This window comes from Arachis hypogaea, chromosome 2 (assembly GCF_003086295.3).
Source record: "Arachis hypogaea cultivar Tifrunner chromosome 2, arahy.Tifrunner.gnm2.J5K5, whole genome shotgun sequence".
Classification (NCBI taxonomy): domain Eukaryota; kingdom Viridiplantae; phylum Streptophyta; class Magnoliopsida; order Fabales; family Fabaceae; genus Arachis; species Arachis hypogaea.
The window spans coordinates 102,860,180-102,874,500 of NC_092037.1; the positions used below are offsets into that span (position 1 = coordinate 102,860,180).

The 14,321-nt window shown below is 33.0% G+C and overlaps 2 protein-coding genes across 6 annotated transcripts; both read left to right on the top strand.

The window, feature by feature from the left end:
* Positions 1-5,723: 5,723 nt before the first annotated feature.
* On the top strand, positions 5,724-8,141 carry LOC112760514 (29 kDa ribonucleoprotein A, chloroplastic-like). Of its 2 annotated transcripts, none has more exons than XM_025808122.2 (5): positions 5,724-6,263; positions 6,490-6,591; positions 7,003-7,305; positions 7,475-7,579; positions 7,721-8,141. In XM_025808122.2, the coding sequence occupies exons 1-4, from the start codon at positions 5,925-5,927 to the stop codon at positions 7,535-7,537; spliced, it is 807 nt and encodes a 268-aa protein (XP_025663907.1). In that variant the 5' UTR covers positions 5,724-5,924; the 3' UTR covers positions 7,538-7,579; positions 7,721-8,141. The 2 variants fall into 2 exon arrangements, with proteins under 2 accessions (XP_025663907.1, XP_025663908.1); XM_025808123.2 differs by having other exon boundaries at positions 5,730-6,263; positions 7,725-8,141.
* Positions 8,142-8,842: 701 nt separating this feature from the next.
* On the top strand, positions 8,843-12,895 carry LOC112760488 (protein CNGC15a-like). Of its 4 annotated transcripts, none has more exons than XM_025808120.3 (7): positions 8,843-9,611; positions 9,697-10,237; positions 10,326-10,538; positions 10,611-10,903; positions 10,980-11,091; positions 11,181-11,417; positions 11,979-12,895. In XM_025808120.3, exons 1-7 carry the CDS (start codon positions 9,577-9,579, stop codon positions 12,714-12,716), a joined length of 2,169 nt encoding a protein of 722 aa, XP_025663905.2. In that variant the 5' UTR covers positions 8,843-9,576; the 3' UTR covers positions 12,717-12,895. The 4 variants fall into 4 exon arrangements, with proteins under 4 accessions (XP_025663905.2, XP_029149753.2, XP_072063653.1 ...); XM_029293920.2 differs by having other exon boundaries at positions 8,846-9,611; positions 10,413-10,538; XM_072207552.1 differs by having other exon boundaries at positions 9,427-9,606.
* The last annotated feature ends 1,426 nt before the right edge of the window (positions 12,896-14,321 follow it).

Genomic DNA, 14,321 nt, shown 5'->3' on the forward strand with positions numbered 1-14,321 from the left:
TTGGCCTGTTGTAACCCTGTTACCATCCGGATCGGAGAAGTTCAGATGGTATGAGAGGAGGTAAGTCAGCCATGATCAAGGAAGGAAATTTTGGGGCCTATAGAAACAAAAGGTCTTTATTTCAAAACCTCACGGTGGGCGCCAAATGTTCTTGCTGATTTTGGTCAATGTATAACTCGTCCACTGGTGAATGCTTGCAATTTCTTCTTCAAGATGAGATATATGTTGGCGGTGAGAAAACAAAGGAGTAAGGGCCTGCAAAAGGCATTCTGACGCTCAAGTAAGTAAGTGAGTAATAACAAGCTTTAATTTGCAGAATACAATGAATCAAATAATCTTTTTACCATTTTTTTTATATCTGAGAAATAATAGTAACTGTCAAATCTCCGAATAATGGTGTTTTAAGTCGAGAATAAATGTATATCTGGCGTTTTGGTATTTGTAGTTATGGCTAAATTATAACTTGTAACCGATATATAACAGTTACAACAATTTACTTGTGGAAAGCAAAAGTACTCAATAAAGCAGGAAAGTTGGTTCTCATCAAGTCAGTTATTAATAGCATACCCATTTACTATCTGAGCTTGTATAAAATGCCAGTTGCGATGGCGAAAAAAATAATTTTATTGCAAAGAAGGTTCTTTTGGGAGAAAGATGATGGTCGACCTGGGCTGGCTGTGGTAAAGTGGGACATGATTCAGGCTCCGAAGAATTTACGAGGATTAGGTGTGGGAGATGTGATGGTTCGTAATACCGCCTTATTGTTCAAGTGGTGGTGGAGATTTTCTAAAGAAAATTGTCCACTGTGGAAGAAGATTGTGTACTTGTGCAATAATCTGAACTCTAGACAGCTTTTGTCTACTGAAGAGTTATTGACAAAAGAGACCCGTGGAGAGATATATGTCACCTACAAATAAAAGAGCAAAATGTCAGACAAAAGATTATTGATGGACTTATTATGGAAGTAGGAGATGGTAGATCAACCAAATTTTGGAGGATATATGGTTACAGTATGGGAAGCTGAAAGACTCCTTTTCGAGACTCTTCTTGGTTTTAAATAACAAATGATCCATAATTGGGGATTGTAGGTTTTGGGACGGGATAGAGTGAGTGTGGAACTTCCAATGGAAGACTAACAGTTTGAATCAATTGCTGGATATCCTGCATGATGTGAGATTGATAACAGGAGTACAAGATAAAGTGGTATGAAAATTTGACAAAAATGGCGTTTATACTATTAGCTCATTTGTGCAGATTTTGCAGGAACAGACTTTGGTGGATGATATCCTTAGCTACAAGTTCACAAATGGAATTTGAAAAGGATTAGTGCCCCCTCGGTTTGAGTTGTTTACTTGGTTTGTGCTAGTAGGCCGAGTTAGTACAAAGGATCGTTTGAATAGATTGGATATCATTGATCAAAATGATAACATTTGTGCTATGTGTAATAAAAAAGTTGAATCTGTACAACATCTGTTTGTTAGTGTAAGTTTGCCTGGCAGGTATGATGCACATGAATTATTCATATGGGTTGTGTTTGGAGTATCTTAGAATTCATAAAATAACACTTTGAGAGTTGGAAATTGATGTCTATAAAAAAAGACAAATGTAAAACATAATTAATGAGTTTCTTTTCAGTTATATAAAATGTTTCATTATGTAAAAATAAACACATTTTTCAGCATAAAACTACAACTACGGTAAATTGTGTTGCTAAATTGTTTTATTGCTTCAAAGAATGGTGTGAAAAATAATTTATGTTATTGATGACTATGTTAAAAATGATATAAAAACTGAATTGCTGTTATTTTGTAACTTATGTATACTCCACCTAATATATTGAGCTTGTCTTTCTTTTCAGGAAAAAAAAAAGACAAATCCTAATCAAATGTTAGTTAGAATTTATTGGCTCCTGACCTTTTTTCTCGTTATATATATATATATATATATATATATATATATATATATATATATATATATATATATATCAAAATCATCAATAACTAATACAAAATACATATAAATAGTATGTTTACATACATATGCGCCAACGATGGAGTAGGTAAGTGTGAGAAATGTGTTGACCCATACAAAAGACTGAGGTTGTTATTTGACAATAATAAAACGGTACTTTTATAAAGCCAACAGATCTGAAAATGAAAATCATGCACATATCTACATCAACAAAGTTGAGATTAATTCCTACCAAGTTCTTGTTTGTGCACACCATTTATTTCTCGAAATTGAAAATTAATATTGACACAATCTTAATTAAGTCTTAATACATAGAATTGATGATAGGGCGCTTTTAATGCAAAATCAATTTTGATTTTTGGTAAAACTCGATCTTTTAAGTTAAGATTATTGATGAGAAGAAATCACCTCTATACACACAACACAAGTATGAAAAGTATCCATAAAACCAACCCCCAGATATTAAGTCCCAAAATAATCATCATCCATAATACAATAACTATTAATAATAATTAGAGAGTCTAATAATGATGAGAACCATAAATATATATTAAGTTGATGGGAATTAAAAGGGTGAAAGCAAAACGTGAAGGATTGAAGTGTTCCAACTTGCAATGTGGTATCGTAATAATAACCCACTGAAGCTGAATAAATCACACACACCTACCACCACAATTGCGTAGTAGTTGCCTGCCTTTTTCGTAAATGCGCTATATATAGTTGTTGTAATAGGAATCAACTATTCCTTATTATTAGCTTAGCTTAATTCATTTCTTGTAATATAGTGATTAAAATTATTTGTGAAAATCAATTTATATGTATAGAAATAGAATGTACATTGTTTCCTTTTGATGATGAGTTTTGTGATGCATGTTAGAACCTCGGATCGAACATAAAGAAACATAAGGATTTAAGACTCAAGAGTTTAATCAAAGCCATATCCGTAGGTGTGAAAAGGATTTGAGTGCGTACACATTCAATAAAGTCATTACTATAATATGACAACATCAATGTTAGTTATCAAAATTTCTTTTCAAAAGTCTGTGTATCTTTTGGTGAATACATGCGGCATAGGAATATATGGCGGGGTTTGGTTGGTTTCTTTTAGACGTAAATACATAAGTAGATATAAGTATAAAGTGAAAAAATTTCACGTAAAATTAATAATTAAGAATTATTAAATAATTTAAATGATTTAATTAAATTTTTATATAATCATTTTCAGTTATCAGTTTTACGTAAACTTAATTGGCACCTGAATTTTTATTTAAATATAAATATACATAAATTTTTTAATAATTTTAATAATGATATATATACAAGATATAATTATCTAATTCAGATATCTATTTTACACCAAATATAACTACCATCATTATCATTATCACTAGGCTCTGATCTTTCACCACTGCTAATTTTTCATCCTCGAATTACACAACTTGATTCTCACTTCACATTCACATTCACATCTATATATGTTTAGATATATCAATATGTCGAAATTAAATATAGTGAGAAACTGAGAATGTGGCAAATAAATTTGGGAGCCGCACCAAGTTAATCTCGATAACTAAATTAAAATTTAAAACCCCACTTACATCAGAAACAAATAATTAAAACTTACAAATAATGTATCCGCTACTGATGCATTTTAACTACAATATTTATTTAGAGCAAAGGGGTTTAAAATATTCGAAGATTATCACCATTCATAAACTAGTGAAATTAATTAACTAAGCACCTACCACTACCAGTGATCCTATATATATGTTGTCAAAGTACCGATTACCTACCATGACTCAGTTCTATATTATACAGTATCAACCATATGCGTTAATATTTTATTATGCACACACAAATAACGTCAACAAAATAATAATATTTAATTTAACTGGTCAACGTTGAGTTAGGCACCAAAGTTTTTTTTAACTTTGAAAGGCCTTGCACCTAATTCAAGAAGGCTCTTGCATGATGTGGTTTAGTAGTAGACGTGAGCATGCATTATTCTTTTTTAATTTCCTTTTAGAGCAATTTTTCTTTCTTTTTTAAACATGTGATTATTTCACTAGTAGTATAAAACACCAAAACCAATATTATTTAATTTCTTAAAAAGAAAATTGAATAGCAACAAACAACTGAACAGGTCGACTTTTTTTTTATGCCTCCCGTTAAAAAAATATTTTATTTATGGGCTACTAGTGGGCTTGAAATGCAGAGGCTTTGATTGGCATATATGTGAAGATTGTGAGGCCACACAAACTATTGAAAATGGACTCCTAGTAAATTAGTTCAAGTTCTCCAATATTTATTTTGTTTATAAGTGCGAGTTAGAGTCCAATAATAGACTCCAAATAATGATAATTTATAATTTAAATGAAATAATATAGATATTATTTAATCATTATTCATTCCATATGTTTTAGATAGCAAAAACACTCGAATGATTTTTAAATATTTTTATAAAGACAACTTATTAATGAAGTGTGAAAAGATATGCCAAATAATTCTAGAGGTTATGAATTTGTCACGTATGTAATTTGTTATCAATCAAACATGTATAATCTTTATAATTTTCTTTCACTTTCATAATCATTACTCAACTCATAAGACAATATTTTTTTCCTAGCCACCAACTTGGTAACAGAAAAGAATAAAGAAAATCCAGCTTTTGTTTGGTCATCCAAGGCAGAAAACAACGAAAATTGCAGTGCACAATTGCCCACTTGGACTCATAATTTGAATTTGGATCTATCTTAGGTCCTTCGGCCCACAACAAAAATATCTCCTCACCACATTTCGCCCATGCTTAGCTACAAGCCTACAAGCTTAAATAAAATTTTAATTATTATAAAATACTCTTTTTATTTTAAGTTTTACATAAATGATAAGTTGATTATTTTGTTGCATTAGGTTTAACTATTTTGATGATTAAATTATTTTATTAAAAATTATAAAATAATATGTATAAATATATATAAAGGGAGTCACTTATATAAAGATGTCAAAAACGTCTTTTTTTAAAGATATAAAAACGTCTTTTTTTAAAGATATTTTTTAAAAATTAAAATTTAATACATATAATCAATTAAATTATATTGTTTTTATTAAAATTAGACTGGATAAATCAATTTAGCAAAAAAATTAATAAATTAAATTTTAAATTAGTATAAATTAATATTTTTTATAAAAAAATATTACAATATTCCTATTATAAACACAACTAAAATATTCCTATTTTATATATATATATATATATATATATATTAATTTTGAAAACTTTAAATTTTAACCCTATAACTATAGAGAAGAAAAGGATTAGAATTTAGAAGTATATTATAAGAATATTTTAGTAATTTTATATAATAGAGGTATTGTAGTCATTTTTTATAAAAAAAAATATTAATTTAGACGAATTTAAAATTTGATTCATTTTTTTCGGTCAAATTAATTTGTCTGGCCTAATTTTGACAAAATAACATAATTTAAATGATTATATGTGTTAAATTTTAATTATTAAAAAATATCTTTAAAAAAAGACGTTTTTTGCGTCTTTATAGGAGTATCTCCCATATATAAATATGTAGAAATTTACTTAATAGTTGATTTTTAGTATTGAGAAAATAATTTTTAAGAGAAACTGCCATTTTTAAATTCTTTTGTGAAAAATTGAATGTTTTAATAGAAAATAATTTAATCTAGTTTTAAATAAAACAAAAAAATGTGAATAAAAGGTCAAATTGGTAAAATAGGTTACCCTAAAGAGGAACCAAGTAACCTTACCTTATCTGAAGAAGTGAGAGTGTGAGATATTTTCCCTTGTGTTGGATAAATATCTCAGCCTCCCTCCGTTATTATTTCATTTCATTTCATTTCATAAACCCTCTCATTCTCTCTTCTCTTCCCTTCTTCTGCTTCTTATCTTATCCGTTTCATAAACCTCAGTCTCAGCCACAATGTCTACCTCTGCAGCTTCTCTTGCTCTTCCAACCCTATCACTTCGAACCCGACAACCCCTCTCTTCTTCTCCTCCACAATGCTTCGCTTCTTTTTCCTTCAACCCCACCAAATCCGCTTCCATTTCCACCACTTTCCTTCCTCTTCGTCCAACCAGGTTCGTTTCAAATGTCGCTCTTTCCTCCCAATTCGACCAGGACGAAGAGATTCTCAGCGATGGAGATGACCGCAGCTTCTCCCCTGACCTCAAGCTCTTCGTTGGCAACCTTCCTTTCAGTGTTGACAGCGCCCAACTCGCTGAGCTCTTTGAAAGTGCTGGTACCGTTGAAGTCGTTGAGGTGCGTCTTTTTTCTTTTTCTTTCTTTAAAGTTTGGTTTTTTATCATTGATTTTTCTACCCTCTGAGGAAACCTTCGTGGAAGGATTGGTTTTGGGATTTTCCTGTTTGTTTTCATGGAAATTATTTAAACTAGTTATTCTAGGGTTAGCGAATTGAATTGCATACAAAGTTTTGTTCTTTCTTTTGGGTTGGGTGTTCTGAATGAAGTTGTTTGCTTTTTGGCAGGTGATTTATGATAAGATGAGTGGAAGAAGCAGGGGCTTTGGTTTTGTGACCATGTCTTCGATTGAGGAAGCTGAAGCTGCTAAACAACAATTCGATGGCTATGTAAGTTGGTGGTGTTCTGTTTGATGATAATACATCTTAGCATCTTACTGTTTCTGTTTCTGTTTCTTTCTGATTATTACATCTTTTATTCTGTGAAGTTATCTATGTTAAAATTTGACAGTGCTATGTGAATATGTTTTTTGAGTTTTGCTTTGTGAAATATCAATGTGTTTATTATGAGAAATGTTCCTTGAATGTACCATTCATCCATCATTGGATAGGATAAGGTTCGAGTTTTCCATTAGTTGGAGTGCGCACCGTATCCAATGGGAGATGGGGTGGTATGTGGATAACTACTATGTTCAAATTGCACTATTTGTTAATGTTGTATTGTATACTATGGTGTCCCTTTGTGACCATTTTGTTTATTAGTTATTACTGTCTAAGATAAGTGTTGCTGGAAATTTGTAGGAGCTAGATGGGAGGGCACTGAGAGTGAATTCTGGACCACCTCCTGCTAAGAATGAGGGTTCCCGTTTCAGATCTCCTTCTAGGGGTGGTTTCTCTTCAGATAACGGAAACCGTGTTCATGTTGGTAATCTTGCTTGGGGTGTTGACCACTTAGCACTTGAGAACTTGTTTCGTGAACAAGGAAAAGTTTTGGAGGCCAAGGTAATCTATGACAGGGAAAGTGGAAGATCAAGAGGCTTTGGATTTGTGACTTACAGCAGCCCTGAAGAGGTCAATAGTGCTATTGAATCCCTAGATGGCGCGGTAAGCACGTGAATCCACTCCTAGTATCCCGTTTGCTAATCACAAATAACAATTTAATGAGTTTGAACTTGTTCATTTGTATATGTTACATTGTAAGTGTAATGAGTTGCTGTGGCATTTAGTTTCCATCATACCATTGTTTGATTATTTTGATGTCATTTGGTTGCAGGACTTGAATGGCAGAGCTATTAGAGTTTCTTTAGCAGATTCTAAGCCAAAGCGCCCGTTTTGAGGATTCAACATATCATCTATGCCTGATCAAGAGTAGAATTCGGTACTATTTTGTAAACCTATTCAATTTATGTTGTGAATTCAATTGGAAAAACACCATGTAATTCTGGTCTTCACCACAATTAATTTCCTCACTGAATCCATGCATTGAGTTTTTAGTAATCCTCTACTAACTCATTGACAGGTAGATTGGAAGCTAAGTGGATGCAACTCATCCGTGTTTGCGAGAAGAAAATGAACTCCATACATTGCGGCTGCATCCAACGAGAAGGAGCAACATCTGAGAGGCTTTCTTCCTGTGGAGAAGAGCATATAAGTGTGTCTTTAAGAGTTTGATGTATGCTTCAAAGTTGCTGGTTGTGATTGGAAACTAAATTATAGACCTTGTTTCACCACTTTTTTGTCATAGTAGTAGATAACTCAATATTATTGGTTATTTTCATTTGTCAATGTGCCTGGAAAATTATTTTTCAGCAGCAAATGTTCTAGCTGTTTTGCTTCTTTTTTTTTTCCCTGTTCAAGTTGAGATAGAATTATGAGATTTGTGATAGAATATTACGAACCACGGGCAAGTTAATGTTAAAATTGAATGATTAAAATCTAAATAATGAGGTGTGGTATGTTGACTAATATATATATATATATTAAGTGGTAGTTTGTAAACAAAGACGTAGCATGGGGACTGGGGAGTAGTTGAGGTGAATGCTACAATACGTGCACGAGCTTCATCTTATCTTTAATGCTGCCGCTGCCAGTCTTCCATTCAGAGTCACGGTATTGCCTAAATGATTAATGAGATTTGGGAGAACCAGATTGTCTCTAATAAAATTAGGTAAACACAATTCTTCTTTTTCTTTTTTCCTGTTTACTCTTCAACTTTAGTCTTTACAAACATGCGCATATTTACAAGTAACATTTTGAAGGGTTCTTATTCAATACTTGATTTTAACAAAGTTTCAAATCCGGGTGTGGTTGCTAAGGAGGCAAATATGTTGCTACTGTGTCAAGACCTCGACCACAACACAATTCTTCAATCTAGATGATTAGTCCATTTTTTTTTCTAAAGCCACTTGTGCACGGAAAAAAGCACTAATTATGTATGTGATTTGAACCAATACTAAAATCCTATTTGTCAATATTGTTTAGGTTAATCTCAAGTATTAATTAACCCATAACTGTCCTAACTCCCAAGTCCTAAGAGTGGTAGAAGCAGTTGAGAGGATGGTAGATGATTTTGCTTGCAGCTTGGCGTTAACAGTTACCACCATTAATAATTATATATGACTATGGCTATGCAGTTTATTTGCCAAAAGAAGAAAGAATGAGAATTGCATGCTTCATTACCCATTCTTCTAGCTGCTCTTTCTCACTCTCCTGTTATTCTATCTTTGTTTTTTTTAATGTGCTTCTTTTCAGTGATACAATTCTCCATACTGCACCATAAATCTTTTGCATGCCTATATAAGTATATATATAACTCAACAAGTAGTGTATAAAGACAGTTCTTTTGTGGCTATCCATCTGTCATCACTCAATTTCACTTAAAGTTTCATTTTGTTCACTATCTCTAATTTTATTTATTTTTTATCTCCAAAACAAGAAAAAGTAACTACATCATAAAAATTTGACAAAGTATTTACCTGTGCATTGAATAACTTAGCACAATACTCCTCTTTTATTTTTGGCACCGGCTATGTAAAACTTTGCCATAAAGTTTAAGATAGGCAGAGTCAAGGGCAAAAAAAAAAAGGTTAGCTATAGGGAAGACTTCAATTCCAACCAAAGCTTTTGGCAGTTCCAAATTCACAGGTTTTGCCTGTTAAAAGATACTGTATTTTATAGCTTATGACACTATATGAGTTGTTCTACCTTTTTAGTCACATGATTTTTGTGGGGGGATATGGCAAGGCAAATTTTGACTACATGTTTTATGTGGTTGAGATCTTAACCGAATATCTTTTCAGTAGCTAATAACTCTGTATAAATGGTGATTTCTCATGGGGTGAAGATCATATATTTGAAGTAGAGAAGAAGAGAACTATGGCTTCTGGTGGTAGATCAAGATCTTCTGTAAGGTTTGCATGTTCTATACCCTTTTTCTAATCAGTGTATCTTGGGAACTATGAGTAGCTTAATGAGTTTGATAACATGTGGTTGCAGGTTTCATGATGATGTTGAGACAGAGAAGTTAACAGAAAGCAAGGAAAAGAGCCACTTATCAATGCATGGCTATAACAAGATAATGAGCGGAAAAGAGAATAATAGGAAGGATGCAACAAGAGGAAAGTGCCTGGAGAGAAGAAGAGAACTATCTAGAGTGTTCTCAGAGGATTATGATGCAGATGAGATTCTGATATTGGATCCAAGGGGTCCAAGAGTGAATAGATGGAACAGGATTTTCTTAGTAGCATGCTTGATTTCATTGTTTGTGGATCCTTTGTTCTTTTACTTGCCAGTGGCCAAGAAAGAAATGTGCATTGACATGTCTATTGGTCTTGAAGTTTCCCTCACCATAATCCGGTCCATGGTTGATGCATTTTACATTATTCAGATTTATGTAAGGTTTCAAACTGCTTATGTGGCGCCTTCTTCGCGTGTTTCTGGTAGAGGAGAGCTTATCATAGACTCCTCCAAGATTGCATCACAGTATATGCATAAGGACTTTTGGATTGATCTACTGGCTGCACAGCCTCTTCCACAGGTATGCTGTTGAATTGTTAAGACCATCATAATCCTCTTGTGTTTCTTCTGCTGCTACAGCTTACAATTTCGTATAAATAAAATGTTAGGTGGTTATTTGGACCGTAATTCCAAATCTAAAGGGGTCACAAATGTTTGCTTCAAGGCATGTTCTGAGCATGGTTACCATTTTTCAGTACCTCTTGAGGCTATATCTGATTTATCCACTCTCACATGAAATCATCAAGACTAAAGGGGTAATGATGGAGAAAGCTTGGGCTGGTGCAGCATATAATCTTATGCTCTATATGCTAGCAAGTCATGTGAGTAACCCATTCAAATTCATATAATATTGTGATTTCGGGGTTTTGTTCTTAACAATATGTGTTGAAAAGGTTTTAGGATCATGCTGGTATCTGCTGTCAATTGAAAGGCAAGATGAGTGTTGGAAGAAAGTTTGTAATCTTGAGTACCGAAATTGCAAGTACCATTATCTTGAATGTGAAAGCATAGGGGACCTAAGTAGGACTTCATGGCTCAAATCAAGCAATATCTCAAGCCTTTGTGATCAGGACAGTGATTTCTTTCAGTTTGGTATTTTTGCTGATGCTCTTTCTTTGGAAGTTACAGCCTCAGAATTCTTCAGCAAATACTATTATTGTCTTTGGTGGGGACTGAGAAATCTTAGGTAACTAATTTGTTGATTATTATAAAGTGATAAATGAAAATCATGTTCTAACACTGTTCCTATGTCAAATTTTCAGCTCTTTAGGACAGAATCTCTTGACAAGCACGCAAGTCACAGAGATAAATTTTGCTGTGATTGTTGCAATTCTTGGATTGGTGCTGTTTGCATTGCTCATAGGCAATATGCAAGTAATGAAATCTATGATTATTTCTATTGAATTAGAATAGAAATAGATTTGAGTGTGGATAATAAATTGTTATGTTGTGTTTCTAAATAGACATATTTGCAATCAACAACAATGAGACTAGAAGAATGGAGAATAAGGAGAACAGATACAGAAAGATGGATGCACCATAGGCAACTCCCTCGGCATCTGAAGCAAAATGTGAGAAGGTATGACCAATTGAGATGGGTTGCCACTCGTGGTGTTGATGAAGAAGCCATTCTTAGAGACCTTCCTGCTGATCTTAGACGTGACATTAAGCGCCACCTTTGTCTCAATCTTGTTCGCCAAGTATGTTTCTTTTATTTTGTATTTCAACGTGTATTCTAGGTGACTCATATTTTGTGCATCATAGTTTTCAATAAGCTTCTTCTCATGCAGTGTTGTTTGTTTTGTTTAACTCCTAGTTGGATATATATAACATCTTAAGCCGAAAACTTAGCTGCAGTCGACTTCACGTAAAGTTAATAGTTGAGAACCGTTAGATAAAAATTTAGTTAAATCAATCAAATCATCTAAAAACTCTCAATTATCAACTTCACGTGAAGTCGACTGCACCTGAGTTTCCACCACATCTTAAACACACATATGACATTATGACAATATGTTTGATATCCTTTTATTGGATTCACTAGTAACATATATAACTAAAATTTCTTATTCTTAATGATGTGTGCGATTAGATAGAAACTCAAGTGCAGTTAACTTCATATGAAGTTGATAACTAAAAGTTAAATTATTTGGTTAAATTATTATCTAACACCTATCAATTGTATGTGAAGTTAACTGTACTTGAATTTTCATCGTGTGATTATTCATATTTGAATGTGACAAATTATTGTATGTGATCAGGTACCATTATTTGATCAGATGGATGAGAGAATCCTAGATGCAATATGTGAGAGGCTAAAACCGTCACTATGTTCCCAAGGGACATGCCTTGTCCGTGAAGGTGACCTTGTTCATGAGATGTTCTTCATAGTAAGAGGCCATTTAGATTCTTGCACCACCAATGGTGGCCGAACCGGATTCTTCAACTCGTGTCGAATTGGGCCCGGTGACTTCTGCGGTGAGGAGCTTCTCACATGGGCCTTGGACCCACGTCCAACTGTGGCCCTTCCTTCATCAACAAGAACAGTGAGGGCCATAACTGAAGTTGAGGCCTTTGCACTAATTTCTGAAGACTTGAAATTTGTGGCGGCCCAATTCAGAAGGTTACATAGCAAGCAACTTAGGCAAACTTTCAGGTTCCATTCTCATCAATGGAGAACATGGGCTGCATGTTTTATACAAGCAGCTTGGTTTAGGTATAAGAGAATCAAGGAGACAAGTGAGCTCCAGAGAAAGGAGAGTCCAATGATGATCATGATGGCCTGTGGGCCTCGAAATGGGCCTGAGCACTTCTCTGCACCCTTGCAGCCCATGACTGGATCAAGTTTAAGTATGTATTCATCAAAATTGGCAGCAAGCCCAAGGAGAGGTATGAGCCTAAGACATGGGCCTGAGTTTGATATGTTTTTTGGGTCATTGAAGAAGCCACTTGAACCAGACTTTACAGATGAAGATGATGATAATGATGATGATAAGTAAAGTACAAACAAGTTTAATGATCTTAATTAATTCCTTAATTAGAGAGTGGAAAATTATTTGTTGGATTAATCAAATATAAATAGAAAATGAGGTATACATACAGTGAAGTTTGTAACAATTAAGGGCTCATCTTTTAGATTAGGGCCTTTAAGATATAAATAAACTAGTGTTGAGGAAAATTTTTGGTTGTACATAATTATGATTTCTCTCTCTTAAAAAGTTTATAAATTCAATTTTCTTTTGGTTGCAAAAATTCTAAATAGCATGTCATTCCCCATCATAGGAATTATTTTAAAAATTATAAATGCTTTTGATGTTTTGTTTTATTATTTATTTATTATGGGGAAACACCTAACGTTAGCTTGGGCATATTGAAGAGCATTTGGCGGCTCTGAATGACGAAAATTTTGGACATTGTTAATGTGGGTCCGAAAGAGTACTAGAGGTTTGACTAGTAAGTAACTAACTATATTGGAATTCAACAATTCATTACCATGGAAATCGATCAGAATGTTTTTTCACCAACATTACCTAACATTCAAGGAATGGAAGATTCTTCATCAAATGTAAGCTCTGAAAAAGAATATTCCAAACCCATTTGCTAAGTACCTATTATATTATATGCACTAGCCTAAAACACACACTTAATTCCAAGAATGAAATAAAGTCCTTTTTTAATTCTTAGTGGTCAGAAATGTCCCAATAGTATGCTGTGTTCTACTTCTACACAATACTACTCTATATATTTCCTTCTTTTTATATTTAATTAATCAATGTAACCTAATTAGCTTGTTAATTAATTAATTATATATGTTACATACTATTTAATTAATACCGCCACTTCTATTAGTAGTAGTATAATATTAGTTTACATTGAATTGAAGCTGGCCTAATTCCAAGTTCCTATGAGCATATATTTGTGCAAATCAAAGTGGTCATATAGCCGTAAGTTTTGAATGAATAAAATTAAATGTAATGATGATTAGAGAGTGCATGTTAGAGACAAGTGCCTCGTAGCTACTCATATTAATTATCCTAGGAAAACTGCCTTGCAAGCCAAGCCAAAATTAAAAAAATTAACATTAATCCAATCAAAGTTTAAAACCCTTCGTTTAGCCAAACTTATCCATTCATTCACTATTATTAATGGCTACCATGATGAACAACCTATATATATGGGATCCATTATTATTCAACATTTTTTTAAAACATGTTTACAATATTAAATACTCCATGCCATCAATGTCATGTTGATATTAAACAGTTTTTTTTTTTTTTTTTTTTTTTTTACAGATTAACTAACATTTGTGATTTCTCCTTATTGATACTAAAGTTGCCGGCTACTAATAAAGTGGATAATTTATGAATTAAAATTTACTAGCAAGAACATGATTTTGAATAAGGATGTCTCAAAAATATGTGACAAATTAAATAGTGTTGAAGGCAAGCCATACGTATCATCTGCATTTTAGTATATCGTTCAAATGCAATGCCACCACCTTTGATTTTGTCTGTTACTGCCGGAATATATAGGCAAAAAGTATATGCCATTTTGGAACTTTATGGCATATTCAATGGACCATAAATCTCTTGTGTTGTGGATAC